This window comes from Urocitellus parryii, chromosome 10 (genome assembly GCF_045843805.1).
Source record: "Urocitellus parryii isolate mUroPar1 chromosome 10, mUroPar1.hap1, whole genome shotgun sequence".
Taxonomy (NCBI): Eukaryota; Metazoa; Chordata; class Mammalia; order Rodentia; family Sciuridae; genus Urocitellus; species Urocitellus parryii.
Window position 1 is genome coordinate 46079056 of NC_135540.1, and position 13337 is coordinate 46092392.

At 33.0% G+C, this 13337-nt stretch overlaps 1 protein-coding gene across 3 annotated transcripts in view; it reads left to right on the plus strand.

Moving 5' to 3' along the window:
* Metap1 (methionyl aminopeptidase 1) overlaps positions 1 to 13337 on the plus strand; it is a 63010-nt gene that overhangs the window by 37278 nt on the left and 12395 nt on the right. For 2 of the 3 annotated variants that reach the window (XM_026402005.2, XM_026402004.2), the window contains exons 4-7: positions 148 to 208; positions 4115 to 4206; positions 5046 to 5129; positions 7534 to 7672. In XM_026402005.2, coding sequence (XP_026257790.1) covers positions 148 to 208; positions 4115 to 4206; positions 5046 to 5129; positions 7534 to 7672 — 376 coding nt within the window. The remainder of the gene's footprint in view (positions 1 to 147; positions 209 to 4114; positions 4207 to 5045; positions 5130 to 7533; positions 7673 to 13337) is intronic. The other variant, XM_077803589.1, reaches the window with a different exon arrangement.

Here is a 13337-nt window from a genome sequence, read left to right on the forward strand (position 1 = left end):
GAACCTTAGTCTTAACAAAGTAGATATGATATTTAAGATGTCACTTGAAGCTATTTTCATTTAAAAACTTTTGCTTGAACTTAATAATGTTTTTCCAGTTTTATTTTCTAGGTAATATGCTTTAACTAACTTCTTTGATGTTTTTAGATGCCAACAAGGCCAGTGCCAAGTTATATTCAAAGACCAGATTATGCTGATCATCCCTTAGGTAAGTTCTGTGCTGGTTTTTCATTTTTCAGGTTGTGGGGTTGATGACTACTGCAAAGGAAGGAGTGCTTTTCTTATAGAGAGTTTTTAATGCTGTATTTCTAATAAGTGTAAACATTATTGTTAAATTTTTTTTCTGTGTGTGTGTGGTGTGCTGGGGATCAAACCCAGGGCCTTTCACAAGCACTCTACCATTGAACTACATCCCCAGGCCCTAAACATTGCTTTTTCAATATGATAGTAGATCATTTAAGAGAATTAAAAATTCTTTGCCACCACTAGAAATCTATGCAGTTCAGAAAACATTGTTTATGTAACTGCTAAAGACTACACACAGAATAATACTGTATTTTGTGGTATTATACCAGTTTCTAGATGGAAGAAAAGAATAGTGTAGATTTTATTTAATATGTCCTTCTACCCAAGTTAAGGCAGAAACAGATTGTGGAGACCTCAGGTTGACTAAAGACTGTAACAATAAGAAATAGTAATCATGGTGATAATGGTGATGGTGTTGTTGCTGATTCTGTAATAGTAACTTATATTTATTTTTGCTTAACTGTATGTCAGGCACTGTGCTAAGTTCTTTGCACGTGTTACTCCATTTAATACTTTCAACATTCCTGAGGTAGGTTCTGTTGTCTTCTCTATTTTATAGATACTGATAGACATCCAGAGTAATTTGCAGCACAGGTCAATGGAGCAGTCTCTGACCTTAAGGCTTGTACAATATAACTAAAATTGGACTATGTGAAATTATTGAAGTTTTTATGTGTGTCAAAAATAGTTCCATATCAGCAATTTCACATGGTTTAATATAAGCCAAGCTGCCTTTGCTTTGTTCTTTAAGATGTAGGGAACTATATTAAGTTCTTCTCTATATAATTCTAAAATTCAGTTAAACCCATTGAAGGAAAAGACAGTCTGAATTATAGAATTCTACTGAGGATGTGTGACTTAATTATTCTCTGTTTAATATTGTGAATATAATACTGGTTTATGTTTTTAAAAATATGTGTAGAAGATAAATTCTAACAGAATAAAATGTTATGCAGTAAAAAGTAAGTTTTACTCTTTAAAGGTAGCCACTGTTTACCGTTTTCTTGTAGAACTATCCAAGATAATCTGTGTATGTATACATTAACCTTTTTACCCACTGATAAACAAAAAAGAAATACATCATGTACATCCTTTTAACTTTTTATGCTTTCTAATATGTTAAGGTATCTTGAAAATATTTCATGTGAGTCCATATAAAGCCACTGCTTTCATTTTAGTGTGTAAGGATTTCAGTGTGTGGATATGTTATAATTTATTAAAGCAGGCCCCTACTAATCAATGTTTAGATTATTTCCAAGTTTTTGCTTCTACCCGTTTGACTGTAGTAACTATTTTTGTGCTTACATCTTTGTCCACATGTGATAGTATTTCTGTAGGTTAATTGCCTAAAGTAAAATAGTTTTAGATCAAAGGATACATACATTTTTTATTTGGAGGGATCTTAAAAATTTCAGAGCTTTTTGCCAATTAGTATTCCCATTTAAAAAACACCGGAGTCTCTTTTCTCTTACATTGGGTAATCAAGCATGATGATCTTTGCTAATCTGAAAGATGAAATTGATAATTTGCTATTATTTTAATTTGCATTTTTAAATTATGAGGAAGATTCTTTTCATATGTTCAGTTATTTGTATTTTTTCCTTTTGAACTGTGTATTCATATCTTTATCCCTTTTCCCCTGTTTCATTACTTTTATTTTTTTAACCTCATTTATAATTGTTAAGGAAAATACTCCTTTGATGTGTTAATTTTTTCGCCAATTGACTACATTTGTGATAAACAAAACATTCTTAAATACTAAAATAAATGTAACCTATATTATATTTGAAATGCATCCTTTAATTCTCACATGTTTGGGGGTTTGTTTTTGATTCTGTTATGCTTCATTGACCCATTTGTCTAATTACATACCATTGACAAACTCTAAGTGTTGTAGCTACATAACGTATTCATGTTTGGTAGGCCTTGTTGCCCCTACCTTTCTTCTTTTTGAGCATTTTTCTGGCCATTCTTGTATGTTTGTTTTTCTATGTAAAATTTATAATCAGTTTGATTTCTAAAAATATCTTGTAATTTTTAATGGGGTAGTATTAAAATTGGTACATTAATTTTAGAAGAATTTATACCTTGACAATATAGAGTCTTCTATCTAAGAACAGGGTATTTTTTTTTCCTGTATTACTTGTTACGTCTTATGTTTTTTGATGATATTTTCATATTTTCTTCCTGTAGGTCTTTTATTGAAAATTCTGAGTACTTTAGTTATTTGTTTATTTTTGTGATACTGGGAATTGAACACAGAGGTGCTGTATTATTGAGCTATATACTTGGCCCTTTTTATTTTTGATTTTGACACAAGGTCTTGGGAAATGGCTAAGATTGGACTTGAATTTGTGATCTCATGCCTCAGCCTCCAGAGTTGCTGAGATTACAGGTGTGCACACCTATAAGCAAGCTCAACATTTTAAAGAGGTTTTTAATTAATTAATTAATTTTTATTTTTTGGGTGAATAGTATGTTTTGTATTTTTTAGCTTTTGTTTGTATATGGGAAAGTTCCTGATTTTGATATATTTGCTATACAGTCTGCCAACTTGCTGAATTTTTATTATTAGTCATTTTTTAGATGATTCATTTGTTCTAGGGATATGTAATCATGTCTGAAATTGTTAAAAGATTTTGTCCTTTCTTTTTCATTTAATATGTCTTATTTCTTTCTCTCAAATCTGCTAGTATCACCAGAACAGTCTTAAATAATAGTGTTGATAGTGGGCATTCTGTAAGAATGGTTCTTGGCCAGAGATTTATTTGTCACAATAAGATGGTAGCTGGCCATGTTATCAGAATTATCTTCTTAGATGGTCATTTATTTTTCTTTCCTTAATCTGTCTTAATCTGTCTCAGCCTTTTTGGTATGAATCTCCCTTAAGTTGGGCGGGCTGGCCTGCCTGCCTGCCTTCCTTCCTTCCTGCCTGCCTTCCTGCCTGCCTGCCTTCCTGCCTGCCTGCCTTCCTTCCTCCCTTCCTCCCTTCCTCCCTTCCTCCCTTCCTCCCTTCCTCCCTCCCAGTATTTCGAGTTTTTCTCACTAGTGCTTATAAACAAGATTGGCTGGTAATTCATTCATTACATTATTTTTTCAGAATTTTGAAATAATTGCTATAATGTCTGTTTATTTTAAATATATGTGAAACTTGAATTAGACAAATTTTATTAGTGAAGTCTACTAGGGCGATAATTTTTCAGACTTTTTGATTGTGACCCAGAGTGAGAAATGAATTTTATATCATGATTGGTCCAGGTATGTATACATAAATTAGCAGTCAAACATTTCACAGTAGCACTTATCTTATCTTAGTCTGTATAATAGAACCTAGTAATTTTTATTCCCTTTTTCACTTTCAAAAAAGTACTTATAGCCCACTGAAAGATCAAAAACTACAGTTTAAAAAACATTGACTTGGGTTTTTGTTTCAGAAAAATAGTGTAATTGATTCATCAATTGTTTGTATATAGTTGCTTCATGAGACAATGATCATAAAAGCAATTTGTAAATTGTATGTTATTATCCAAATGTGAATTGTTTACTGAGCTTATTAGCACACTGCCTGGCATATAATAAGTACTCTATAAATATTGACTGATTTCTAATATATCTGAAAATTTATTCTATAGAATTCATCAATTTGTTTAGCAAATTGCTTTTACATATTAAAAAATGTCTTTTAAATAAATTAACCTGTACCTCTCAAAATGAAATATTGTGTGATTTAGGAAGACTTGACTATTATTATGCTAATGAATTCTACATCTTTCTATTCATTTTAATTTTACTTATTTTTTTGTTACAGGAATGTCTGAATCTGAACAGGCTCTTAAAGGTACTTCTCAAATTAAATTACTCTCATCTGAAGACATAGAAGGGATGCGACTTGTATGTAGGGTAAGAATTATTTTTTCCCTTTAGGGTAAGATATGTTTGAGCAGTGCTTGGACATGAAGTCAGCGATTTGCTGGATTTATAAAGGTCTCCAATATTATTACTTTGTTAAGACTGACTTAGCCATACTTTTCATTAAACTATTGCTACTGTATCATTTAATACAACAGTTAATCTCCATTTAAATAGTATGAAAATTAGTATGGCAAGTAATCTATATTTGCTTGTAAGTTTGTTTTTTTCTCTATATTCTGTGTGTGTGTGTGTGTGTGTTTTAAGAACTAGGTTTTTGTCATTTTATTTTCATTAATGTCCTAAGACAAGATAAACTAAAGGTCCTGTTGTGAAATACCTATGATGTATGATAGTCGTTGATGTTAACAAGGTAAAATCACATATTTATATTTTTCTAAAGAAAAATAATTGATACATTGATAGTGTTTATTTAGATTTTTATGCAGCACTTTAAAAGTCGTTTGATACTACTTTGTTTTGATAATCTGGAGAAATTCATATTCCTTTTACTTAGTTACCAAGATTCTTAGAGAAAATTCATTTGTCTATTTTATTTCCCTCCACTATTCTTCATTATAGAAGTGTGAGAAGACCCAACCTCTGTCAGTTGATTATTGTTCAGATAAACCTAGAATGTACATTTTTATGTAGAAATGTTTGCATATTTATATTAAATATTTTTATATTTTATATAAAATTATATTGAATGGAAAATTCATTTCATCAGTTTTCCCCAAAACATCTAAGATAGTACAAAGGATACAGATTTCTATTTTTTTTTTTTTTTTAATTTCTCTTTGAATGTACCAAGTGTTCCTCTTTTACAGCTTGCTAGAGAAGTGCTGGATATTGCTGCTGGGATGATTAAACCAGGTGTAACTACTGAAGAAATAGATCATGCTGTACACTTAGTAAGAACTTTACTTTTTTTTTATTTTGGAAAACTTTTAGAATTTGGGATGTAGCTCAATAGTAAAGCACATGCTAGTATGTGTGAAGCCCAGGATTTGATTCCCAGCATGGGGTGGGGGTGGGGGGAATGACATTATTAGGTGTTTTTGACTTATGATCAGAATGTCTACAATAACCTTATTAAGCTGAGTTGAAAGCTAATTTTTGCTTTGTTTCAAATATAGAAAGCATTCAGCAATCATTATGCCAGTGTTTAAGTCTGCCTTCTGGATCATGGGCATCCATAGTTTCAACTAACTGTGGATTGAAAATATTTGGGGAAAAAATGGCATCTGTATTGAACATGTATGGATCTTTTTCTTTGTCATTATTTCCTGAACAGTGCAGTATAATAACTATTCACGTAACACTTACATTGTATTAGTATCATAAGTAATGTAGAGATGATTTAAAGTGGGAGGATTTTTGTAAGTTATATGCAAACTCTACACTGTTTATATAAACAACTTGAGCATCTACAGATTTTGGTAACCATTAGGTGGGGGCTTATCTTAGAATTAGTCCCCCATTGATGCAAATGAATGACTGTATTTGTTGTACTGAGGTCTGTGATGAGCTTGAAATATAGTATTTTAGAAGCCTCAGCATTTCAATTGTGCTTTTACAAAATGATAAATTTATCAATGTTTTTAAATGTCTTACACCCAATATTCTGACATGAACAATATGACTTCTGAAGCTAGATTGGTTGAAATCAATATTGCCTTTTATATCTCGCAAAAAAAGGCAATAAACAGACAAGTATTTGTAGTAAATATGATACAGGGATATCTTTTTTTTTCTTTTAAATAAAAATTGCCTGTCAGAGAGACCTTAAACTAGTAGGTATGTGCATGCATTATATGATTAAATTGTTCATAAAAGAAGTGTTGTCCATTTAAAACATGGAATGTGTATTAAAATTATTTCAGTAATCAGATTAATGTGAATTATAAAGACATAGTAAATTTATGGTAAGTATTTTAAAGATGCTAATATTTATTATAGTGTGGTGAGGATGAAATTGGTACTCTGGTAATCTTTTTACTTGGTGATGATATTGTAAATGGAGACAACCTTTGTGAAATAATTTGATAATATGTCTTGAACTGTAAAGATATTTATAAATATTTTTATTCAGATTTTTATAATCTTGATTTTGGGCTCTTGTTACATATGTTAGCATAAAATGTCTAGTATGCATTAAGCATTTTGAGGGCTTCTTGTGAGCCAGGAACCCCTAGAAAGTATTTTCTTTCAAATAAACTCATTTAATCTCCCCAGTAGCCCTTTGAGGTAAATGCTGTTATCATCTCTATTTTATAGAAAAGTAAACTGAGGAGAGAGGTTAATTACGTTGTCCAAGGTTATACAACTTGTAAATGATGATGGAGTTGGCATTTTCAGTCAAAATGTTCTGAATTCATTATTCTCTAAACTGCTATTTAAAATGCTCTGTGAAATATAGAAGCATGTTTTAAATAAGGGAAAAGCCAAAGGGATGTAGTTATTAGTTGTAAGCTTTTTTTTTAATAATTCAGAAAATTTTAAGTTTATTTAGATTTCCAATAATGGTAGAATTTCTGGTAAAATTATGATATATTCCACAAATGATATTTTATGCAAGTATTAGAAAATTATTAGCATGAAGACTTGTGTGTCAGTATGGAAACAAATGATGTATGCTGTGATTACGATTGTGTAAAAACATCCAAGGTAAAATTTGTTTTGGAAACCAGACCATTTTCTAAGATTTCTTGTTCTTCACTGGTATGAAGTAAACAATGAAAATGAAATGAGTGTAGTGAATGGTGAAAATGTCTCAGGGAATTGTTTATCATTTCTTAATTACACTATTATTCATTTTTTGGTCATAGGGATAGAGGCTTATTTCTATATAAGAAATTGTAATCATAAAAATACTTATTACTTATTTTAAATATTTTTTTCACAAGGAGTAAATTCTAAAGTAGAGTCTTCACATAGTAGCAATTGTATATATTTGTAGAATGTGAATTTGGTTTTTCTTTACACAAGTACCAGTAAAACTGGTTTGCATACAGCATATCTGACTGTTGTATGCTCTTTAAAATTATATCCACCGGCCAGGCATGGTGGGGCATAGTCACAGCTTCTCGAGAGGCTGAGACAGGAAGATCACTTGAGCCTGTGAATTCAGGACAACCTGGGCAACATGTGTGATCTCATTTAAAAGGAAGACATAATATCCACTACTGTTTTAAAGATAAAATATTAAATAAGTTATTTATATTAGCATTTGTCCAACTTCAGATTTTAAAATCTTATGCATGCAGATTTTTCCTCTTTGCACATTCCAAATTATTTTATTTTAATGTATTATAGGCATGCATTGCAAGAAATTGCTATCCTTCTCCCCTGAATTACTATAATTTCCCAAAGTCTTGTTGTACTTCAGTGAATGAAGTCATATGCCATGGAATTCCAGACAGACGACCTTTGCAAGAAGGTGATATTGTTAATGGTAAGAAATATGTTAGTGTGAGTTTTGTTTTCTTGACTTGCTTTCTATATTTATGATTTTTCCTGTTTAAAACTTAGTATTATTTGAAAGTCTGTGGAAGCCTCTTTTTTCTTTCTTTCTTTCTTTTTTTACAATTTTGTGCATGTTCTTTTAAAACACATCATATTAGATGTGTCTTAAATATTTATACTATGCATTTGTTTGGTGCTTAATTCATACGTGACTGGTAAATAAGTGACAGCTGTCAGTGTAATATGGAAGCAGTGTTGAGTATAGTGCAGTTTTTAAATTTAAGTCCCTAGTGGTTGGTTTTTTTTTTTTTTTTTTTTGCAAAAGTGTTTTTTTTTTTAATTTTATTTTTTTTTATTGGTTGTTCACAACATTACAAAGCTATTGACATATCATATTTCATACATTAGATTGAAGTGGGTTATGAACTCCCAATTTTACCCCAAATGCAGATTGCAGAATCAGGTCGGTTACACATCCACAATTTTACATAATGCCCTATTAGTAATTGTTGTACTCTGCTACCTTTCCTATCCCCTACTATCCCCCCTCCCCTCCCCTCCCATCTTCTCTCTCTACCCCATCTACTGTAATTCATTTGTCTCCTTGTTTATTTTCCCATTCCCCTCACAACCTCTTATATGTAATTTTGTGTAGCAATGAGGGTCTCCCTTCATTTCCATGCAATTTCCCTTTTCTCTCCCTTTCCCTCCCATCTCATGTCTCTGTTTAATGTTAATCTTTTCTTCCTGCTCTTCCTCCCTGCTCTGTTCATAGTTGCTCTCATTATATCAAAGAAGACATTTGGTATTTGTTTTTTAGGGATTAACTAGCTTCACTAAGCATAATCTGCTCTAGTGCCATCTACTTCCCTGCAAATTCTATGATTTTGTCATTTTTTATTGCTGCATAGTACTCCATTGTGTATAGATGCCACATTTTTTTTATCCATTCATCTATTGAAGGGCATCTGGGTTGGTTCCACAGTCTAGCTATTGTGAATTGTGCTGCTATGAACATCGATGTGGCAGCATCCCTGTAGCATGCTCTTTTAAGGTCTTCAGGGAATAGTCCGAGAAGGGCAATAGCAGGGTCAAATGGTGGTTCCATTCCCAGCTTTCCCAGGAATCTCCAAACTGCTTTCCAAATTGGCCACACCAATTTGCAGTCCCACCAGCAATGTACAAGAGTACCCTTTTCTCCACATCCTCGCCAGCACTTGTTGTTGTTTGACTTCATAGTGGCTGCCAATCTTACTGGAGTGAGATGGTATCTTAGGGTGGTTTTGATTTGCATTTCTCTGACTGCTAGAGATGGTGAGCATTTTTTCATGTACTTGTTGATTGATTGTATATCCTCCTCTCAGAAGTGTCTGTTCAGGTCCTTGGCCCATTTGTTGATTGGGTTATTTGTTTTCTTATTGTTTAGTTTTTTGAGTTCTTTGTATACTCTGGATATTAGGGCTCTATCTGAAGTGTGAGGAGTAAAAATTTGTTCCCAGGATGTAGGCTCCCTATTTACCTCTCTTATTGTTTCTCTTGCTGAGAAAAAACTTTTTAGTTTAAGTAAGTCCCATTTGTTGATTCTTGTTATTAACTCTTGTGCTATGGGTGTCCTATTAAGGAATTTGGAGCCCGACCCCACAATATGTAGATCGGAGCCAACTTTTTCTTCTATCAGACGCAGAGTCTCTGATTTGATATCAAGGTCCTTGATCCATTTTGAGTTAACTTTTGTGCATGGCGAGAGAAAGGGATTCAGTTTCATTTTGTTGCATATGGATTTCCAATTTTCCCAGCACCATTTGTTGAAGATGCTATCCTTCCTCCATTGCATGCTTTTAGCCCCTTTATCAAATATAAGATAGTTGTAACTTTGTGGATTAGTCTCTGTGTCCTCTATTCTATACCATTGGTCCACCCGCCTGTTTTGGTACCAGTACCATGCTGTTTTTGTCACTATTGCTCTGTAATATAGTTTGAAATCTGGTATCGCTATACCGCCTGATTCACACTTCCTGCTTAGAATTGCTTTTGCTATTCTGGGTCTTTTATTTTTCCATATGAATTTCATGATTGCTTTATCTATTTCAACAAGAAATGCTGTTGGGATTTTTTTTTTTTTAAGAGAGAGTGAGAGAGGAGAGAGAGAGAGAATTTTTAATATTTATTTTTTAGTTCTCGGCGGACACAACATCTTCGTTGGTATGTGGTGCTGAGGATCGAACCCGGGCCGCACGCACGCCAGGCCATCGCGCTACCGCTTGAGCCACATCCTCAGCCCGCTGTTGGGATTTTGATTGGCATTGCATTAAACCTATAGAGAACTTTTGGTAATATCGCCATTTTGATAATGTTAGTTCTGCCTATCCATGAACAGGGTATATTTTTCCATCTTCTAAGATCTTCTACTTCTCTCTTTAGGGTTCTGTAGTTTTCATTGTACAAGTCTTTCACCTCTTTTGTTAGGTTGATTCCCAAGTATTTTATTTTTTTTGAGGATATTGTGAATGGAGTGTTTTTCCTCATTTCCCTTTCAGAAGTTTTGTCGCTGATATACAGAAATGCCTTTGATTTATGCATGTTGATTTTATATCCTGCCACTTTGCTGAATTTATTTATTAGTTCTAGTAGTTTCTTTGTAGACCCTTTTGGGTCTTCTAGGTATAGAATCATGTCATCTGCAAGTAGTGATAATTTAAGTTCTTCTTTTCCTATTTTTATGCCTTTAATTTCTTTTGTCTGTCTAATTGCTCTGGCCAGTGTTTCGAGAACTATATTGAATAGAAGTGGTGATAGAGGGCATCCCTGTCTTGTTCCAGATTTTAGAGGGAATACCTTTAACTTTTGTTCATTCAGAATGATGCTAGCCTGAGGCTTAGCATAGATAGCTTTTACAATGTCAAGGTAAGTTCCTGTTATCCCTAGTTTTTCTAATGTTTTGAACATAAAGGGATGCTGTACTTTGTCGAATGCTTTCTCTGCGTCTATCGAGATGATCATATGGTTCTTATCTTTAAGTCTATTGATGTGGTGAATAACATTTATTGATTTCCGTATATTGAACCATCCTTGCATCCCAGGGATGAATCCTAGCTGATCATGGTGCACAATTTTTTTGATGTGTTTTTGTATTCGATTCGCCAGAATTTTATTGAGGATTTTTGCATCTAGGTTCATTAGAGATATTGGTCTGTAGTTTTCTTTCTTTGAGGTGTCTTTGTCTGGTTTCGGAATCAGGATGATTTTGGCCACATAGAATGAATTTGGAAGAGCTCCCTCTTTTTCTATTTCCTGAAATAACTTGAAAAGTATTGGTATTAATTCTTCTTTAAAGGTTTTGTAAAACTCTGCTGTATACCCATCCAGTCCTGGGCTTTTCATGGTTGGTAGTCTTTTGATGGCTTCTTCAATTTCATCCATTGATATTGATCTGTTCAAATTGTGTGTATCCTCCTGACTCAGTCTGGGAAAATCATATGAGTTAAGAAATTTATGGATGTCTTCACTATCTTCTATTTTATTGGAATATAGGTTTTCAAAATAATTTCTAATTGTCTTTTGTATTTCCGTAGCATCTGTTGTGATATTGCCTTTTTCATCCCGTATGTTAGTAATTTGAGTTCTCTCTCTTCTTCTCTTCGTTAGCATGGCTAAAGGTCTGTCGATCTTATTTATTTTTTTGAAGAACCAACTTTTAGTTTTGTTAATTTTTTCAATAGTTTCTTTTGTTTCAATTTCATTGATTTCCGCTCTGATTTTAATTATTTCTTGCCTTCTGCTACATTTGCTGTTGTTTTGCTCTTCCTTTTCTAGGGCTTTGAGATGAAGCGTGAGTTCATTTATTTGTTGGTTTTTTCTTTTTTTGAGGAATGACCACCAGGCAATGAATTTTCCTCTTAAAACTGCTTTCATTGTGTCCCATAGATTCCGATATGTTGTGTCTGTATTTTCATTTATCTCTATGAATTTTTTGATTTCCTCCTTAATGTCTTCTGTAACCCATTGATCATTCAGTAACATATTGTTCATTTCCCATGTGATGAAGGATTTTTCCTTCCTTCTTTTATCATTGATTTCCAGTTTCATTCCATTATGATCAGATAAAATGCATGGTATTATCTCCACCCCTTTATATTTACTGAGGGTTGCCCTATGGCATAATATATGGTCTATTTTTGAGAAGGATCCATGTGCTGCTGAGAAAAAAGTATATCCATTTGATGATGGTTGATATATTCTATATATGTCAGTTAAGTCTAGGTTATTGATTGTGGTATTGAGTTCTATAATTTCTTTATTCAACTTTTGTTTGGAGGATCTGTCCAATGGTGAGAGAGGTGTGTTGAAGTCACCCATAATTTTTGTGTTGTGGTCTATTTGATTCTTGAACTTGAGGAGAATTTGTTTTATGAATGTCGCACCACCATTATTTGGTGCATAAATATTGATAATTGTTATGTCTTGTTGGTGAATGGTTCCTTTTAACAGTACATAATGTCCTTCTTTATCCCTTTTGATTAACTTAGTCTTGAAGTCGATTTTATTCGATATGAGGATGGCCACCCCTGCTTGCTTACGAGGACCGTGTGCGTGGTATATTTTTTCCCATCCTTTCACCTTCAGCCTGTGTATGTCTTTTCCAGTCAGATGTGTCTCCTGGAGGCAGCATATTGTTGGATTTGTTTTTTTAATCCATGATACCAGCCTATGTCACTTTATTGGAGAGTTGAAGCCTTTAACATTCAGAGTTACTATTGATATATGGTTTGTACTTCCATCCATGTTTGATTATTTATCGTTTTTTTTTTTAAATTTAGTTTGTTTCTCCATGATTATCTTTCCCCTCGCCCTCTGTCTTTACCGAGGCACTTCCCTCTGATGGTTTTGGTTATTGTTTTTCATTTCTTCCTCGTGTAGTGTTTTGCTCAAAATGCTTTGCAATGCTGGTTTTCTGGCTGCAAATTCTTTTAACTTTTGTTTATCATGAAAGATTTTTATTTCGTTGTCATACCTGAAGCTTAATTTTGCTGGATACAGAATTCTTGGTTGGCATCCATTGTCTTTCAGTGTTTGAAATACATTGTTCCATGACCTTCTTGCTTTCAGTGTCTGTGATGAAAAATCCGTTGTTAACCTTATTGGTTTACCCCTGAATGTAATCTGTCTCCTTTCTCTTGTAGCTTTTAATATTTTCTCTTTGTTCTGTATATTGGATATCTTCATAACAATGAGTTTTGGCGTTGGTCTACTGTGATTTTGTGTGCTCGGTGTCCTGTATGCATCTTCAATTTGTATATCTTTTTCCTTTTTTATTTCTGGAAAGTTTTCTGTAATTATTTCATTCAGCAGGTTACTCATTCCCTTGGTTTGAATCTCTGTACCTTCTATCCCGATGACTTGTACGTTTGTTTTTTTTATGTTATCCCATAACTCTTGGATGTTTTTCTCGTGATTTTTTACCAGCCTTTCTGAGTTGGCTAGACTCTTTTCAAGATGATATATTTTGTCTTCATTATCTGACGTTCTGGCTTCTACTTGCTCCACTCTGTTAGTGATACTTTCAATTGAGTTTTTAATTTGGTTTATCGTTTCCTTCATTTCTAGAATTATTGTTTGATTATTTTTTATAATCTCTATCTCCTGATAAAGATGCT